General features: G+C 39.7%; 2 protein-coding genes across 2 annotated transcripts; both read left to right on the top strand.

Moving 5' to 3' along the window:
- Positions 1-282: 282 nt before the first annotated feature.
- Positions 283-5,733, top strand: LOC104626790 (protocadherin-23-like; the record flags this gene model as incomplete). Its single annotated transcript, XM_010294811.1, has 5 exons — positions 283-346; positions 1,051-1,120; positions 3,758-3,888; positions 4,341-4,400; positions 5,393-5,733. Coding segments are annotated over 5 exons (666 nt in total), but the record flags the coding sequence as incomplete, so codon positions are not given.
- A 1,417-nt stretch (positions 5,734-7,150) lies between these two features.
- Positions 7,151-14,644, top strand: LOC104626789 (protocadherin-23-like). Its single transcript, XM_010294810.1, has 3 exons — positions 7,151-7,252; positions 9,357-9,495; positions 12,021-14,644. The coding sequence occupies exons 1-3, from the start codon at positions 7,151-7,153 to the stop codon at positions 14,642-14,644; spliced, it is 2,865 nt and encodes a 954-aa protein (XP_010293112.1).
- Positions 14,645-15,137: the final 493 nt, after the last annotated feature.

Raw genomic sequence — 15,137 nt, 5'->3', positions numbered from 1 at the left:
AGGGCAAAGTGATTAGAAACTGATGGACATTGTATTTAGAGAAACATATGCCCAGGAATGGAGAAAAATCAAAAGGCAGTCAACCCAGATGTGTAGTCAAAATTTTATGACAGAATACATTCTATTATGTTTCCTTTATTCTATCTGACTGGTTGCCTCTGCTATGGTTTGGATCCCATACTCATTATAATGCTTGTTCAGCAACCAGAAAAATACAAACTCAACTCTTCAAAGAGTCAAAGGAGTCTTTGATAAACCTGTTCACTGCTGTTGAATGTTATTTATTCTGTTGGTTTTATAGCTTGCCTCTGCCTTTTTTACATTTTTCTAGTTCATGTTTTAAAAAGTAATTAGTGAGATATTCCATGAAAGCTCTGAAAACTTTTTAATTTAATTATTTTATCCTTTGTCTATTTTTATAGCAGTAACACTTTAAAGGCCAGTCCTGGACCCCTGAGAAAGTGCATTTTTATGTACTAAGCAGAGACAGCATTCTAACAGCAACCTTATAGTAATACAAGCAGTGTAAAACGATTGCAGTCAGCCCTAGCACTTTATGTAGCTAAATTTCAGATTCCTTGGGGAAAGAATTCATGTGCATCCTATTGCAATTCATGAGCAGATTTTGTGACCTCGCATGACACTCATGTTGGGGACCAATATGATTACTTGTTTAAATCTGTGCAGTCGAAAGGAAAGTACCCAGAAATAGATGACTATAGTATAAAGTTTTTCTTTCTGAAATCTCATTCTGCCATTTTGAATTAAGCCTCAGTTTTGCTCCCAAACAGGTATTTGCAACTGACCTTGACAGTGGGCTGAATGGAGAAACTGAATACTCAATTTTATCTGGTAATGAAAATGCAACATTTCAAATTGATTCAGCACGAGGGATTTTAGCAACTAATACGGTCCTAGATCATGAAAACACTTCATCTTACAGGTTTGTATGCAAGGTTTTTATAAAATTGTATTCTTTTTGATCAATTTAACTTGAGATTGCTCATGTTACATATTTTATAGTTTTCTGTTGATATCCATTACCCACAGAGCCTGGGTGCAAGCCAGACAGCATTGAGAACAACACTAAAGCTGCCCAAATTTTACCACGGCTTCTTGCGTACTTCTCAAATTTAGCTTAAGAAATATGATCTTGTTTAATCAATGGCAACACTTACTGATATAAGTGAGTGTGATGATTCACTACAGGAATCATGACAGTTCCTGGATTTTAGATTATTAAGAACTGTACAGCCATTCCCTCTCTGGAACCATTTTTTATGAATATGTAAAGACGCAGAGGAAGCATTCAAACCAAATCCAAGAAATAGGGACATGTTTTGTTCTTTAATTAGAATATAGTTCAAATTTTATCTCCTTAATCTGATAAAGATGCTGTCTAGTACTAAGTATTAGTTTTTTTCTTGTTTTCCAAGAAACTGTGAGTAAATATGATCAAGTGGACATGATAATTTTTCTTTACAGGTCACGCCCTAATTGGAATCAGAAAACAAATACAGCATGACTTAAAGAGAAAATATAAATATGCCGATTCATTAATATAGCCTTTTTATGTACTGTAATCTATACAAAAAGTAGATTTCTGTCTATATGTCAGTAGAAATTACCTTTTTTTTCTATATGGTTGTGGCCTCAGTTAAAGTATTTGCAAGTTTTCCTATCCTCTGAGGCCTCAAAGTTTTAAACATCCAATCAGAATTCTTATGAACCAGAATAACTTTTAGAAAACCACATCAAAAAGATCAACAGCATATGATTATTATTTTTTAATATCAGTGTAATTTGATAATAGAGTCCTAAAGGAAATGCTTTGTTTTAACTTAATATACAGATCTCTTCATTTGGAGTTTATTTTTCAATTTTTCACTGAATCAAAAACATCAGTTCTGATTTTTAGTCATTTAAATAGCATAGTACATTTTATGTGTAACTGGTACTTTAAAAGAATGCCTGGAATAATTCCTTCAAAGGCAGGATGTTTACTGTTGATGAAGCATTGAACATGTAAGCATAATAATTCTCGTATTTGTCTTTAATTGGGAGCCTTACTTATTTCAGTATTTATGTTGGAATTCTAGCCTTTTAAATTGACTGTTTGAGGAATCTGACTCTTCATATTCTTTCTCTTTATTAATATGTTATTAATCTGTACATTGTTAAGTGAGAAATGAATAGCAAAAGAAGCTTTCAAAACTGTTTTCCTGTTTAATTTCAAAATGTTACCATTGGTTCTTTCAAAGTTGCAAGAAGTTGTTTGTTTTATCTAAATTGAACATTTTCATCCCCAGAAGTTCTAAGACCCTTATAATAGGAGTTATAATGAAAGTGTTGACAGAACCTTAATTTTAATGCCTTGGCTGAGATGTTTTTTTGAGAGTTTTTTCCTGAAACCTTAGAAAGTGATTATTTTTAGTAAAATATTTCCATATGTATACCTTACCAATATTCATTCTAGAAAAAAAACACTTTCTATATGGAATTATACATGGTCAACGATTGAATAGTAGCCTGCAATTCAAGTTATGTGTTCTGTTGGCATCAGAAACCTCAAGGACACCCAGAGCAGAGCTGGTGTGGTTCAGGAACGGAAGTGCTGCAATCCACAGCTTGAGTTACAGCCTTGGTATTCCATATGGTCAGGTGAACATTTAGGAAGTAATAGCTACTTGACACTTTAAACAAAAACTGTGACTTAGAGGAAAAATAAAACGTTCAGAAGATCTGCAAGGAGACCCAGAAAATATGAGTGACATGCAAACAATTGTTAGTACACAAAGTGTTTAATGCCAGGCTCTGACTCTTATATCCTTTCATGTTGCTCGATGCTTTGGTTTTTTGTCTGTTCCTTTTTTTAGAGCACCCGTTCAGTTAGATTTAATTTTGAATTCCCTTCTGAATAATTTTTAAAACTGGGCAGTGGTGAAGTCTTCCAAATAATCTTTGCTTATGATAAACATTTGCTCTTTATTGTTCAGAAGCTAGTTCCCACAGAGAACATCCTTTTATCAATGTTTACCAGGCTGTTACTTACCATTTTCTTTGCTACATTGTTTGTGGAAATCAAAAGGATGTTAACAGAATCTACTACCCATCCTGATGCAGGTGTAAAATGGAATGGTACAGGCAAGCTCTCTTAATCTGACAGTGAGATTCTGGTCCCACTAAAATCAGTGGGAACTTTGCCATTATCAAATGATGCATGAATTGAGGTTTTTCACTTTATCACTTACAATTGTAATAAAATAGGGGAGGTTATTCTGTATCTCTGCACACTTTTTGGCTGAATATTACTTTGGATGTTTTCATATTACCCAATTTTCACATTCCTCTTGTCCCTTTATAAGCAATAAGGAGGGCCAGGTTCCTCCAAAGGACAATTTAGTACTTAAGTTTTAATTCCTACTCTGAATTACCAACTGGAGAAATGTGTCTTATTTGAAAGAGGCTTGCTTGCTTGTTTAACTACCTACATTTGGTATGAAATTGAGTGAAATTAATTTTGATGAATAATTCCTTTTCTTTGTATGACTTTGTTATGGTTTTGCCACCTAGAATCTCCTGGCCATTTTTCCTGCAAGACACAAGATAGAAAACTCCAGACAGTCAACCTTACAGAAAGGAAGGGATGCAGTGAGGAGCAGAAAGGGCTAATCTTTTTGTTTGTAATTTTTCCCCTGTTTAAAACATTCGGTGATTTCTGACCAATAGTGACAATTACTGCTTCCTTTAATTGTAGGTTGGTTGTACAAGCTGCTGATAAAGGAAACCCCAGACTTTCTGCTACCAGTATTGTGAGGATACAAGTGTTAGATGTTAATGACAATGCTCCAGTTGTCCAACCACTAGGTGAAGTGGAGGTCCCAGAAAGTAAGTGTGGTAGTACAGCTAAGTTTTGTTAAGACTGGGATTTGTCAGGCAACAGTAGTGCTTTTAGTGATTTGTGTAACCAAGCAACTATAGTAAAAAGGATAATGGATCATATTAATACTGAAATATCAAAGTAAATTGTGATCCACTTTTGTTCTCAGAGGCATTATTCTTAATCTTTAAGCATTGTGTTTAAGAATAGTTTGGAACAAAACCATAGCCAATTCAGAAAGAGGAAAACAAACTCCACAGAAATACATCTGTAATCTGTTCATTTTGGACTTCAGTGTCATATTCTTCAGATGTCTTCAATTTCTGCTTTTCTCCAATAAAAATACTTGATGTTAAAATCAGCATTGCTAGAAATGAGACATTTTGAACTTCATTGTGATGAAAGAAATAATTTCTGTAAATTTGAATGAAGCTTCAAAATGCTCTATTGCTTAATCCAGTTGATGATCATGAAAAGGAGGACCCAGGACCTCCTGAGTTCACATCCCAGCAGACATCTGGTATGTTGTGTGACATTAGCTCTACATTTGCAGACCTTGAGTCTTAAGCCCAGCATTTTAAGTGATGGGCATCATATATGTGATACATTAAGATACACAGCACTAAATTTATAAAGATTTAGGTGCTGAAATTCCAGTACTCCTGTTAACAAAAGATATCAAAGCTGTCTTTCTAGTGATATTTTTTAGCCTTTCCTAAATTTAGCTCCCACTGGTAATGACACAAGTATGGGAGTCATGGATGCACAGCAGCTGTAAACTACTGGCTACTTATTTAGGTTTTTATATTCTGTTTAAGAACACTTGCTTTAGGACATTGCACAGCATTTTTGAGGCCTAATGCCCCAGGCATACAAATGGGAAATGGTTTAGTTTGTTAGCACCAGGCTTTGTTAGATGATCACTAATATGTTCAGTTTGTAATCCCCAGTACTGTCAATTTGGCACATGACAAAAGATGTCTGTATCCAGTTTCTCAATCCAATAGGACTGTACCTTGATCTCTTAAGATTTTTGTGCCACGTAGACCTGGCTGGAGGTCTCGTTTCTCTCTAGTGGTCTTCTCCTCCTTTGGAAAATCTTCAGAATTGCATTTGCTGGTTCTACACAGACATGGGGACTCTGATGCCTCAGTCAAATATTCTTGTGGAAGTTTGTGTTCAATAAATTCATGTCACCTACATGCTCATGGAAAACCGTGGAAGTTCTTATTGCTGGTGAAAAAACAGTTATGGCTATACTGGATCTGGGAAAGTCTAAAGAAAACACGAATTAAAATTGGAATAAAGCAGATGCATTTGAAGAAATCCACTACTGTTTCCATAGCATTTCTGGATATTTCTCTTATTCTAATACACAAAGTCAAAATACACCAAAAGCTAGTACAGAAAGATTACACATAACTAAGATTCAATATTACAAAATTGGGAAAATCTTCTGAAATTGTAGCATCATCTTTTAGCTATGACTTATTCTGAAAATTATTGTTTCAGATGCCCTGCCTGGTTTTATAGTGACTCGGGTGTCAGCAAGTGATGTGGACTCCAGGCCAGCACTTCAGTTTGGTTTTATTTATGATAATAGTCCTGGAATGAAATTTGCCATCGATCAACACACTGGTGTAGTCACAGTGGTGGAACCATTAGATTTTGAAGAAACTACTGTGTATAAGCTGAGGATCATAGTTTCAGATTCTGTACATCAAACAGAAGCAGAACTTGCCATCCTTGTTTTGGACGTCAATGATAATCCACCAGTGTTTACTCAGGATTTGTATCAGGTGGGAATGTGGCAAATGGACAAGAAACATGTGATGTCTTTCCATAGACGATGATAAATAGTAGGAGTGCTTGTTTATATTTGTCTTTAAATATGTATTTGAGCACCGAGAAAGAAGGTCTCTGCAAACTATTACTGAGCAGAAACAGAACAGAGCTCTTCTGGGAAACCCCAGACCCTTTGTAGGAATTCTGCTCAAAGGACTGAGGGAATTGTTCAATTTTCATGTTTGTGGTTTCTGACTTCAGAAGGGAAGTGGTGTGAATACTAGCTGTACTCCATACACCATGCATTCATCCCTAGGAGTTACTGGGTATAATCCAAGCCAGTTTGGGGAGCAGGATCCAGTGTTCAGAACTTCCTTCTTCTGAGAGAATGGTAAACAAGTTGGTACATTTATTCTGGCCCAGTTACTATGGCATGAATTCCTTCATTTTCAGTTACACAGCTCCACAGAGGTCTAGCAAATGCCCCTGTGGTAAGATATACATAGTTTGTAATGTGTAACCCTGCCTTATAGCAATGGGCCTCATCTAGGGAGTGAGGGATATGAGTTTTGACCTTTCCAACATCCCCTACTAGACTGAAGAGGGTACAGAGCTCAGCTTTTGGACTTCTGGACAAGCATTTGAACTGCTAGACTGTGGTAGAAGTCAAGCTGTCCAACAGTGTTTTGAAACAAAGCTGCTTTAGCAACTATGGACAAATATGGGCCACTAAGATGGTTAAAGGAATTGGATGATTAAAGGAATTGGAATTTCTAAAATAGAACAGACTATTTCAGTTGGAAGTGACCTACAACAATCATCTAGTCCAACTGCCTGACCAATTCAGGGCTGACCAAAAGTCAAAGCATGTTACTAAGGGCATTGTGCAAATGCCTTTTAAACACTGGTAAGTTTGGGGCATCGACCACCTCTCTAAGAAGTCTGTTTCAGTGCTTAACCAAACTTTTGGTTAAGAAACACTTCCTAATGTCCAGTTGAAACCTCTCTGGTGCAGCTTCGAACCATTTCTCCGCATCCTGTCACTGAATCCCGCAGAGAAGAAATCAGCACCTCCCTCTCCACTTCCCCTCCTCAGGAAGCTGTAGAGAGCAATGAGGTCACCCCTCAACCTCCTTTTTATCAAAATAGACAAGCCCAAAGTCCTCAGCTGCTCCTCATAGGACATTCCTTCCAGCCCTTTCATCAGCTTTGTTGCTCTCCTCATGAAGCTCCTTGAAAGCATCCAATCCTCCTTCTTAAACTGTGGGGCCCAGAACTGCACACAGCACTCGAGGTGAGGCCGCGCCAACGCTGAATGCAGCGGGATGGTCACCTCTTTTGACCGGCTGGTTGTGCTGTGTTTGATGCACCCCAGGATGCGGTTTGCTCTCTTGGCTGCCCGGGCACACTGCTGACTCCTATTGAGCCTGCTGTTGACCAGCACCTCCAAATCCCTAAAAAATATATAATGCTGCATGAATTCGCATGTCGTCCTTGCACAGGGGCCATGCTAATCTTCTCTGTATCGTTCCAATTTTAGTATATGTGTTGCCAAAACGAGAACAGTATCACGCAAGGCGCTCAAAGGTAGGCTGCTAAAAGGATTTTGCTCTGACTTCATTAGCCCTAAGGCTGCGGGGCCTGGGCTAAGGCCGAGCACATGTAATGGCTTGGAGCTGGGGTTAGGGATGGGAGAGAGACAAAGCCGGGACCTCCAAGCGGACTTACGCTGCAGTAATGCTGCCGCAGGAAAGGTGAGCTGCCAGAGGAGCTGTTTCCTTGGGACTTGTTTGTGTGGGGCTAGGCCGTGCAGCTTGGGCTGAGGCCCAAGAGAGCCTACAGCATGGATCGTTCCGCCTGGGAAAGAGAAGGCTCAGGGAAGATCTTACCAAGGTGTGTAAATACTAGCGGGGGGAGCAAAGATGGCAGAGCCAGACTCTCCTCTGTGGTGTCCAGTGACAGGACAAGAGGCGGTGGGCACAAACTGAAATACAGGAAATTCTGTTTAAACGTCAGGAAAAACGTTTTTGTTTAAACTCTCAACAGTGACTGAGTACTGGCACAGGTGTCCCAGAGAGGTTGTGGAGTCTCCATCCTTGGAGATACTCAAAACTCAACTGTAGAGAGTCATGGGCACCCTGCTCTAGGTGACCCTGCTCTGCGCAAGGCTTGGACAAGATGAGCTCCGGAGGTGCCCGCCAGCCTCAAGCATTCTGTGATCCTGTGAACTGAGCTGTTTGCTTGACCGGGTGCTTTTTGTGTGTGGTGAATGTGCTCAGAGCCAAAAATATGAGGCACCGCAGAAGACTTGAATTTAATAATGCTTCATTTATAAAATCTCAGACAGGTTTAGGCAACAAGTAAGTCTAAACATTTGGTGTAGTAAAGAAATTTCAACGCCTGAGCATGTGCAGGTACAGCAGTTTAGTCCCTTAGATAACTGTGGAACCGACTGCAGGCACCTGTGAAACTTTCAGGTGTCTGAGTTGTCAAGATTTGTGTAAACTGATCACTTAAACTCTTAAGTCTAAATTCTGGAGGAAAAAAAAAAAAAGGCATTATTAATGCCCAAGTGATTTTTAGACCTTGCCTTAAGTTTTCCTCAACCCTCATATATGTCTGATTTTGGAGAGCAGTTTAGGCAAGAACTTGCTTGTGCAAGTGCTAGGGATGCTTTTGTAGATCAGAGCAGATGTTACAGGCAGAGTTATTAACTGATGCAAAAACAGCGTAGCTCTATTGACTATGCTAATGTAAACAGCTGAGCTTCTGTCTCCATGCTCCTGATATTTTGATGTGTTGCTTGGACGGTAAGATACACGGCTTCTTTTCAGTCTGATATGTATAATTCCTTATTAATCATCCTGTATTTTTTACCTGTTTATTTTCCTTTTAGGTGTTTTCATATTTATGCCTTTCATATATAGTTTCAAATATATATATGGTTATTATATACATATAATTGCTCTATTAAAATGAATTAAACTAACTCTTGAGGTTATGACAGAAGTAGTTGCTGTATCATATTGTTCATTTGAAATTGGATTTATAAGGTGGAAGGCAACTTTGGTCACAAAAGTACTGTATCTGGACTTGAAATAATGGAAGTTCTATAGAAGGGAAAGGACTTTCTCTGTTTCCTAGATCATATGAAGAAAAAAGGGACCATTTTGAAAAACTAAATTCTAGGAATAACCCAGTGATTATTAAGTGCTCTGGTGCTAGAATTTTCAGGGTACATGTATTGGTTTTTTTAATGGTCAGAAAAATACTCCAGATGGGGACTGCAGACTGTATTCCATGTACGAAAATCAAGGTGTTTCTGAAAACAGGGAGAAAAGCCAATTTTAATTGCAGTCCATTGTATTCATTCCATTAGTGTACTACTGAAAAAAGAGATTCAGCGATTCTCTGAACTCATTGTTATAATGAACTGAACTAGATAGATTTTACTACAGTTTAAAGTTTACTATAAATTTTGGCTGTATTGTATGCATAATTTTCAATATCTCAACTCTTTACAGTTTTGTCCTAGAAGAAAACGGGTAGGTGAAACTTCTTCCAAAGCTGCGTACAGTGTTTCGGTTTTTTCTATACAATATCAAATGAAGAAAAATGTATTTTTTTATGTTCCAAATATTTTATTAAGCTCTATCAAAACTGTAATTTTTATATTCACCTTTACAATCAGGTGACCTTGCCAGAGTTCATTTCTATGGATGCCACTGTTCTGACAGTCTCTGCTGTGGATAGGGATTCAGAGCATAATGGAATGATTTCCTACAAAATCCTCTCTTCCTCTGAGGGATTTTCCATTGATCAGAAGAATGGTGAGTCTATAAGCATGGTTTATTATATCTGCTTTTTCAGTGTAAATTGAAGAGTCCTATCGCACTTCCTCACCTGTTGCCAGTGATCGCTTGAGTTCTCGAAATCTGTGGTGGCCAAAGTCCACCATATGTTTTGGCTAAATCTGCCATTATCACTGGAGAACTGATCACATCAAAGACTGGAGTTCTCAGTTTGTCCCTGAACATGAGGCAGCTAGTCACAACATCCTATAGGTGCTATTCCTCTGATGTTATTTGATAGAAAAGTTGCTGTATGTTTTGCATTGATTCATAGCATTTCAGCTCATGTATTAGATTTAAGTCAATTTAAGTTCATGCTTACTATTTTTTAGTATAAGTTGAACCTATCATAATGGAGCTCCTCTACAGCTTGGGCAGTATGTTTTTAAGATTGCTTCTTTAGAGAGCCTATGTTATCCTATAATCCTAAATGGAATTAAAAATTTTCCTAAATTGAGAACACTTTCTCCAAAGTACATAATTTTCTTCAACAGTTAAGAGATTTACTGATTTAAATTTACTGACCTAATGTTGTAAGAGCCTGGGAGGGGAAAACTGTGTGTGCGTCTCTTTGTATGCATGTGTACACAAGACTTTTTGGGAGTGTCAGCTTCAGAGATTACTAGATACTGCAAAAATAATGTGCAACTATTGTTCAGTGAGCGAGTTTTTATTGCTTATTTGCTGTTCCCAGGTGTTTATATGAGACAAATTTTTGAATGCAATGTTTGTTGCGTGATTGTAACTACAAACACTGAATATACAAATGTCTCGCCCAGTTAAAGCTGTTCTTTTTTTTTTACCCAGTTGTTACTCTGTATTCACCAATCTGTCTTTATGTTTGGCTAGTGGCTGTTTTCAGCTGTGATCAGAAAATTGTCACACAGCGTTGTCTCTGTGGTGCTTAGCTATACACAATGAAGAGTGAAGCAGGGGGCTTATGAATATAGAGTCATTGAATGGGTTAGGTTGGAAGGAACCTTTCAAGATCATCTAGTCCAACCCCAACGTTTGGATAAACAATTTGAATGAACCATGTTTACATAACTTATTGGCAAACCTATCTAAATAACAAACAAGCCCATAATGCTGTTACTGGATTGCAAGCAAAACAGGAAAACTAATGACCTGCAGTCATGAACTCGCACAGCATAGCCACCTCTAATAAGGAGCCTATACTTCCTTAGCTTTGTTTTGCCTTTTGTGTTACGCAGTTTGCATGTTCAGCCTGTTACTAGGAAGAGAAATTTTTGCCGGTCTAAATGTGTATGTGTATTTGATACTGCATTAAGGCCTTGGCTTCACAGCATTACCTGTGCTTTCTTAAAATCATAGAACAGTTTGGGTTGGGAGGGACCTTTAAAGGTCATCCAGTCCAACCCCCCTGCAATGAGCAGGGACATCTGCAACTAGAGCAGGTTGCTCAGGTCCTCATCCAACCTGACCTTAAATGTTTCCAGGGATGGAGCATCTACCACTTCTTTGGGCAACCTGTGCCAGTGTTTCACCATCCTTACTGTGAAAAATTTCTTCCTTAGATCTAGTCTGAGTCTACCCTCTTTTAGTTTAAAATCATTACCCCTTGTCCTGTCACAACAGGCCTTACTGAAAAGTTTGTCCTCATCTTTCTTATAAACAGCCTTTAAGTATTGAAAGGCCTCAGTAAGGTCACCCTGGAGCCTTCTCTTCTCCAGGCTCAACACCACCAACTCGTTCAGCCTGTCCTCATAGGAGAGGTGTTCCAGCCCTCTGAGCATTTTTGTGGCCCTCCTCTGGACCTGCACCAACGAAGGTCCATGTCTTTCCTGTCCTGGGGACTCCAGAGCTGGATGCAGTACTCCCAAGTGTGGTCTCACCAGAGCAGAGTAGAGGGGCAGAATCATCTCCCTCGGCCTGCTGGCCATGCTGCTTCTGATGCAGCCCGGGAGATGGTTGGCCTTCTGTGCTGCGAGCTCATGTTGCTGGCTCATGTCCAGCTTTTCATCCACCAGTACTCCCAAGTCCTTCTTGGCAGGGCTGCTCTCAATCCCTTCATCCACCAGCCCATGTTGATACTTGGGGTTGCCCTGAACCAGGTGCAGGACCCTGCACTTGGCCTTGTTGAACCTCATAAGGTTCACATGGGCCCACTTCTCAAGCTTGTCTAAGTCCCTCTGGGTGGCATCCCATCCCTCAGGCATGTCAGCCGCACCACTCAACTTGGTGTCATCTGCAAACTTGCTGAGGGTGCACTCGATCCCACTGTCCATGTCACTGATGAAGATATTAAACAGTACTGGACCCAATACAGACCCCTGAGGGACGCTACTCATCACTGATCTCCATCCAGACATTGAGCTGTTGACCCATTACTCTCTGGATGCGACAGAGTTACTTTGGGGTGTGCAGCCATTACAGTTGAGTCGTTTTCAAATATGACTGATCAGATTCAGCTTTTGAAATCACATTTACTTGCATTAGTGAGTGCGAAGTAGGGGCTTTTGTTAATTCTGTTTTATTTTCAGGTTCAGTGTTTGCTACGGGACCAGTGACACAGCTGGAAAAGTTTTCCATTATTCAGCTGCTGATAGAAGCCACGGACGGTGGCAGTCCCACTCTGAGTGCAGTGACCTCCGTAGAGGTGCACATAGAAGATGTAAATAACTATGCCCCTCAGTTCACAAGAGTTCTCTACAATCTCAGTGTGAGCGAGGATGCCTCAGTTGGAGAAAGTGTCCTCACATTTTCAGCTGTCGACTATGATTGGACACATGAAAACACATATGTTGAATACTCTATTATTGATGGCAATGCTGAGAATTTGTTCTCTGTGGAAACAAGTGTTATGGAGTCAGAAACATCCTACAAACTTGTTGGCAGTCTTGTTTTGAGCAATGTTCTCGACAGAGAAATGGCAGCTTCTCACCGTTTGGTCCTCCTTGCCTCTGATCGTGGAACACCCTCCTTGAATTCAACTGCTACTGTGCTAATAACTGTGCTGGATGTTAATGATAATCCTCCAGTATTTAGCAGCCCAGAGTACCACATTCATGTCAAAGAAAGCATCCCTGTAGGTAGTCATGTCACTGAAGTTTCAGCAAAAGACTGCGATGCAGGCACTAATGCAGAGATCACTTATTCTATTATCTCTGGAAATGAAAGGGGACATTTTCATTTGGATGGGAAAACAGGATCAGTGGATTTGATGAAAACACTGGATTATGAGGATACCATGAAATTCACTTTGATCATTCAAGCCACAGATGGTGGCACTGATGTTAAAAATGTGGCTTTTTCTGTTGTTCTTCTTAACATCCTAGATGACAATGATTATGCCCCACTGTTTTTGTTTCCTAGCCTGACCTGCGTTGTCAGTGAAAATCTGCCTACCTTTTCTTTTGTGTGCGCTGTTAATGCGCTGGATTTTGATAAAGGCTCCTATGGACACCTTACCTACTCCATCCAGTCTTCATGTTTGGCTCATCGTGAAGCTCCTAGAGACCATGACATGTTCTTCATTGATCCCTTAACAGGAGATATTCATACAAAGCAGATGTTTGACTATGAAAGCCAGAATAGGTACTGTCTCATCATCCAAGCGAAAGACAAAGGTGACTCACTGGCTACCATTACAGTTCAAGTAGATATTGAGGGGAGAGATGAATTTGACCCAATGTTTACACAAGATCAGTATTTCTTTAATCTTCCTGAGAAGAATGAAGCAGGCCAGTTGCTTGGCAGAGTGACAGCATCAGACAGCGATGGTGGCCTGGACGGAGTTGTTCACTACTCCCTGCTAAAAACTTCTCCGTTCTTTTCTGTGAATCAAACCAGTGGTAATATTTATTTAACTCAGACTGTTCACAGAAGGAAACATGGCAGCAAAAGGAATGATGACACCCTGGAATTGTTGATAAGAGCTCATAGCCCCAAAACTGAGTCAAAGTTCACAGTATGCACTGTTTTGGTAAATGTTTCCAGTTCTTCTGAGAGTTACCCCATAGTGTCAGCATACAGCCTGACTATTAGCATTTCGGTCTCCTTGATAGTGTTCCTACTGCTTGCAGTCAGTCTTATTGCACTTATTCTGAGACATAATCGGAAAGATCTGATGAACTCTTGTGTGAAAAAAGCAGTGTCCTCCTCAGCTACTGATGTGAACTCAGCCAGCGAAGATAAGGACTGCCAGAAAATCCAAAGTACTGAAAGCAGTATGCTTCCCATGGGTGCCATAGCAGAATGGCTGAGCCTAGCAGGAATTGGAGAGGGGAAGGATGATGATGTCCCCTGCAGGCATTCAGACTCCAGTGGCCATAGTTCTGCCGAAGGAGAAAGTGCAGAGGATGAGGAAATCAAAAGGATCAATGAGCATCCTTGCAGAAAGAGTGCTGGCTCGGTGCTGAGTGAGCATGGCTCACGGGTGCCAGATTCGGGAATCCCAAGAGAGTCTGATCAGCTCTCCTATCAGTCTGGAGAAACAGATGCCGTGGCTACCATGCAAAGCATGGAGAGTGTGCAGGCCATTAAAGGAGAAGGCAGAGAAGAAACCTGTGACATAGCCTATGCACATAACAAAATGTTGTCTCAAACACTTCAGAAAATTGGAATAAAAGGAAAAGACATAATGACAGACTTCACAAGAGAATATATCTTGATGTCAGATAGGCAGGACTCTGGGTATGATTCATTTGCAACTCTTGGCACCTCTGATGAGGATCTCAGAGGTGGTTGTAACTGGGATTATGTGCTCAGCTGGGAACCCAAATTTCAACCTCTTGCCTCAATGTTTAATGATATCGCAAAACTGAAAGATGAAAATGTACACATTCACAGCTTCCCTAAGGAGAAATCTCTTGTTTTCCCTCCTCCCTTGATAACATCAGTGGCTCAGCCTGGCATAAGGACAGTGCCACCACGAATGCCAAATATAATACCAGGGCAAGCATTTAAAAAATACCCTCGTTCTCCTCTTACCCATAATCTTGGATACCCTCCACTAGCCATGACCCCCAATTTTTCTCCTTCTCTCTCTTTACTTACAATGCAGACGCCTACTTCTTCTCCAGTAATGTCCAATGGGAGAATGATAGGAACATGTCTTATTGATCCAAGCCATGAACTTGCAACGGAGAAAGAAATTCAAGTCTAGGTTATTAACTGACAGTAGTTTATGGTAAAAAAATATGGCTTAAAATGTATTTTGTTATTGTTTAACAAGCAAAATATGCCTATCAGAGATATATCACCAGTATTCTTTCTGTTTTCTTGATGAGCTGAAAAAGTTAAAATACAAAATAGCTACAAACTTGGGAACTATCCATTTTGTTCTTCCCAGAATACACTGTGAGGCCATGAGGCTTCTCCTCTTTCAGCTTCCAACAACTGGTTTCCTATGTAGATCACACAGCCAGGTGCCTGATACCCAACTTGACAGATTTTACTGGTTTTTCTCATGAAATATATCAATAACAAATAAATGGTAGTAATTCTTTACTATGGAAAAACTTTATCAGAATGCCAGTGGGTTCTGACCGCTTCTGTGCTGGTATTAGAAGAGGGTACTAGAGCGATGTGTAAATATAGCAGGTTTGGGGGTGTGCAAAGAATAAACCAAGGATTCTTACTGAGCTCCTTCTTGAGTG

Source organism: Phaethon lepturus, unplaced genomic scaffold (assembly GCF_000687285.1).
Source record: "Phaethon lepturus isolate BGI_N335 unplaced genomic scaffold, ASM68728v1 scaffold3599, whole genome shotgun sequence".
Lineage (NCBI taxonomy): Eukaryota > Metazoa > Chordata > Aves > Phaethontiformes > Phaethontidae > Phaethon > Phaethon lepturus.
This window is presented reverse-complemented; position numbering and strand designations above follow the sequence as displayed.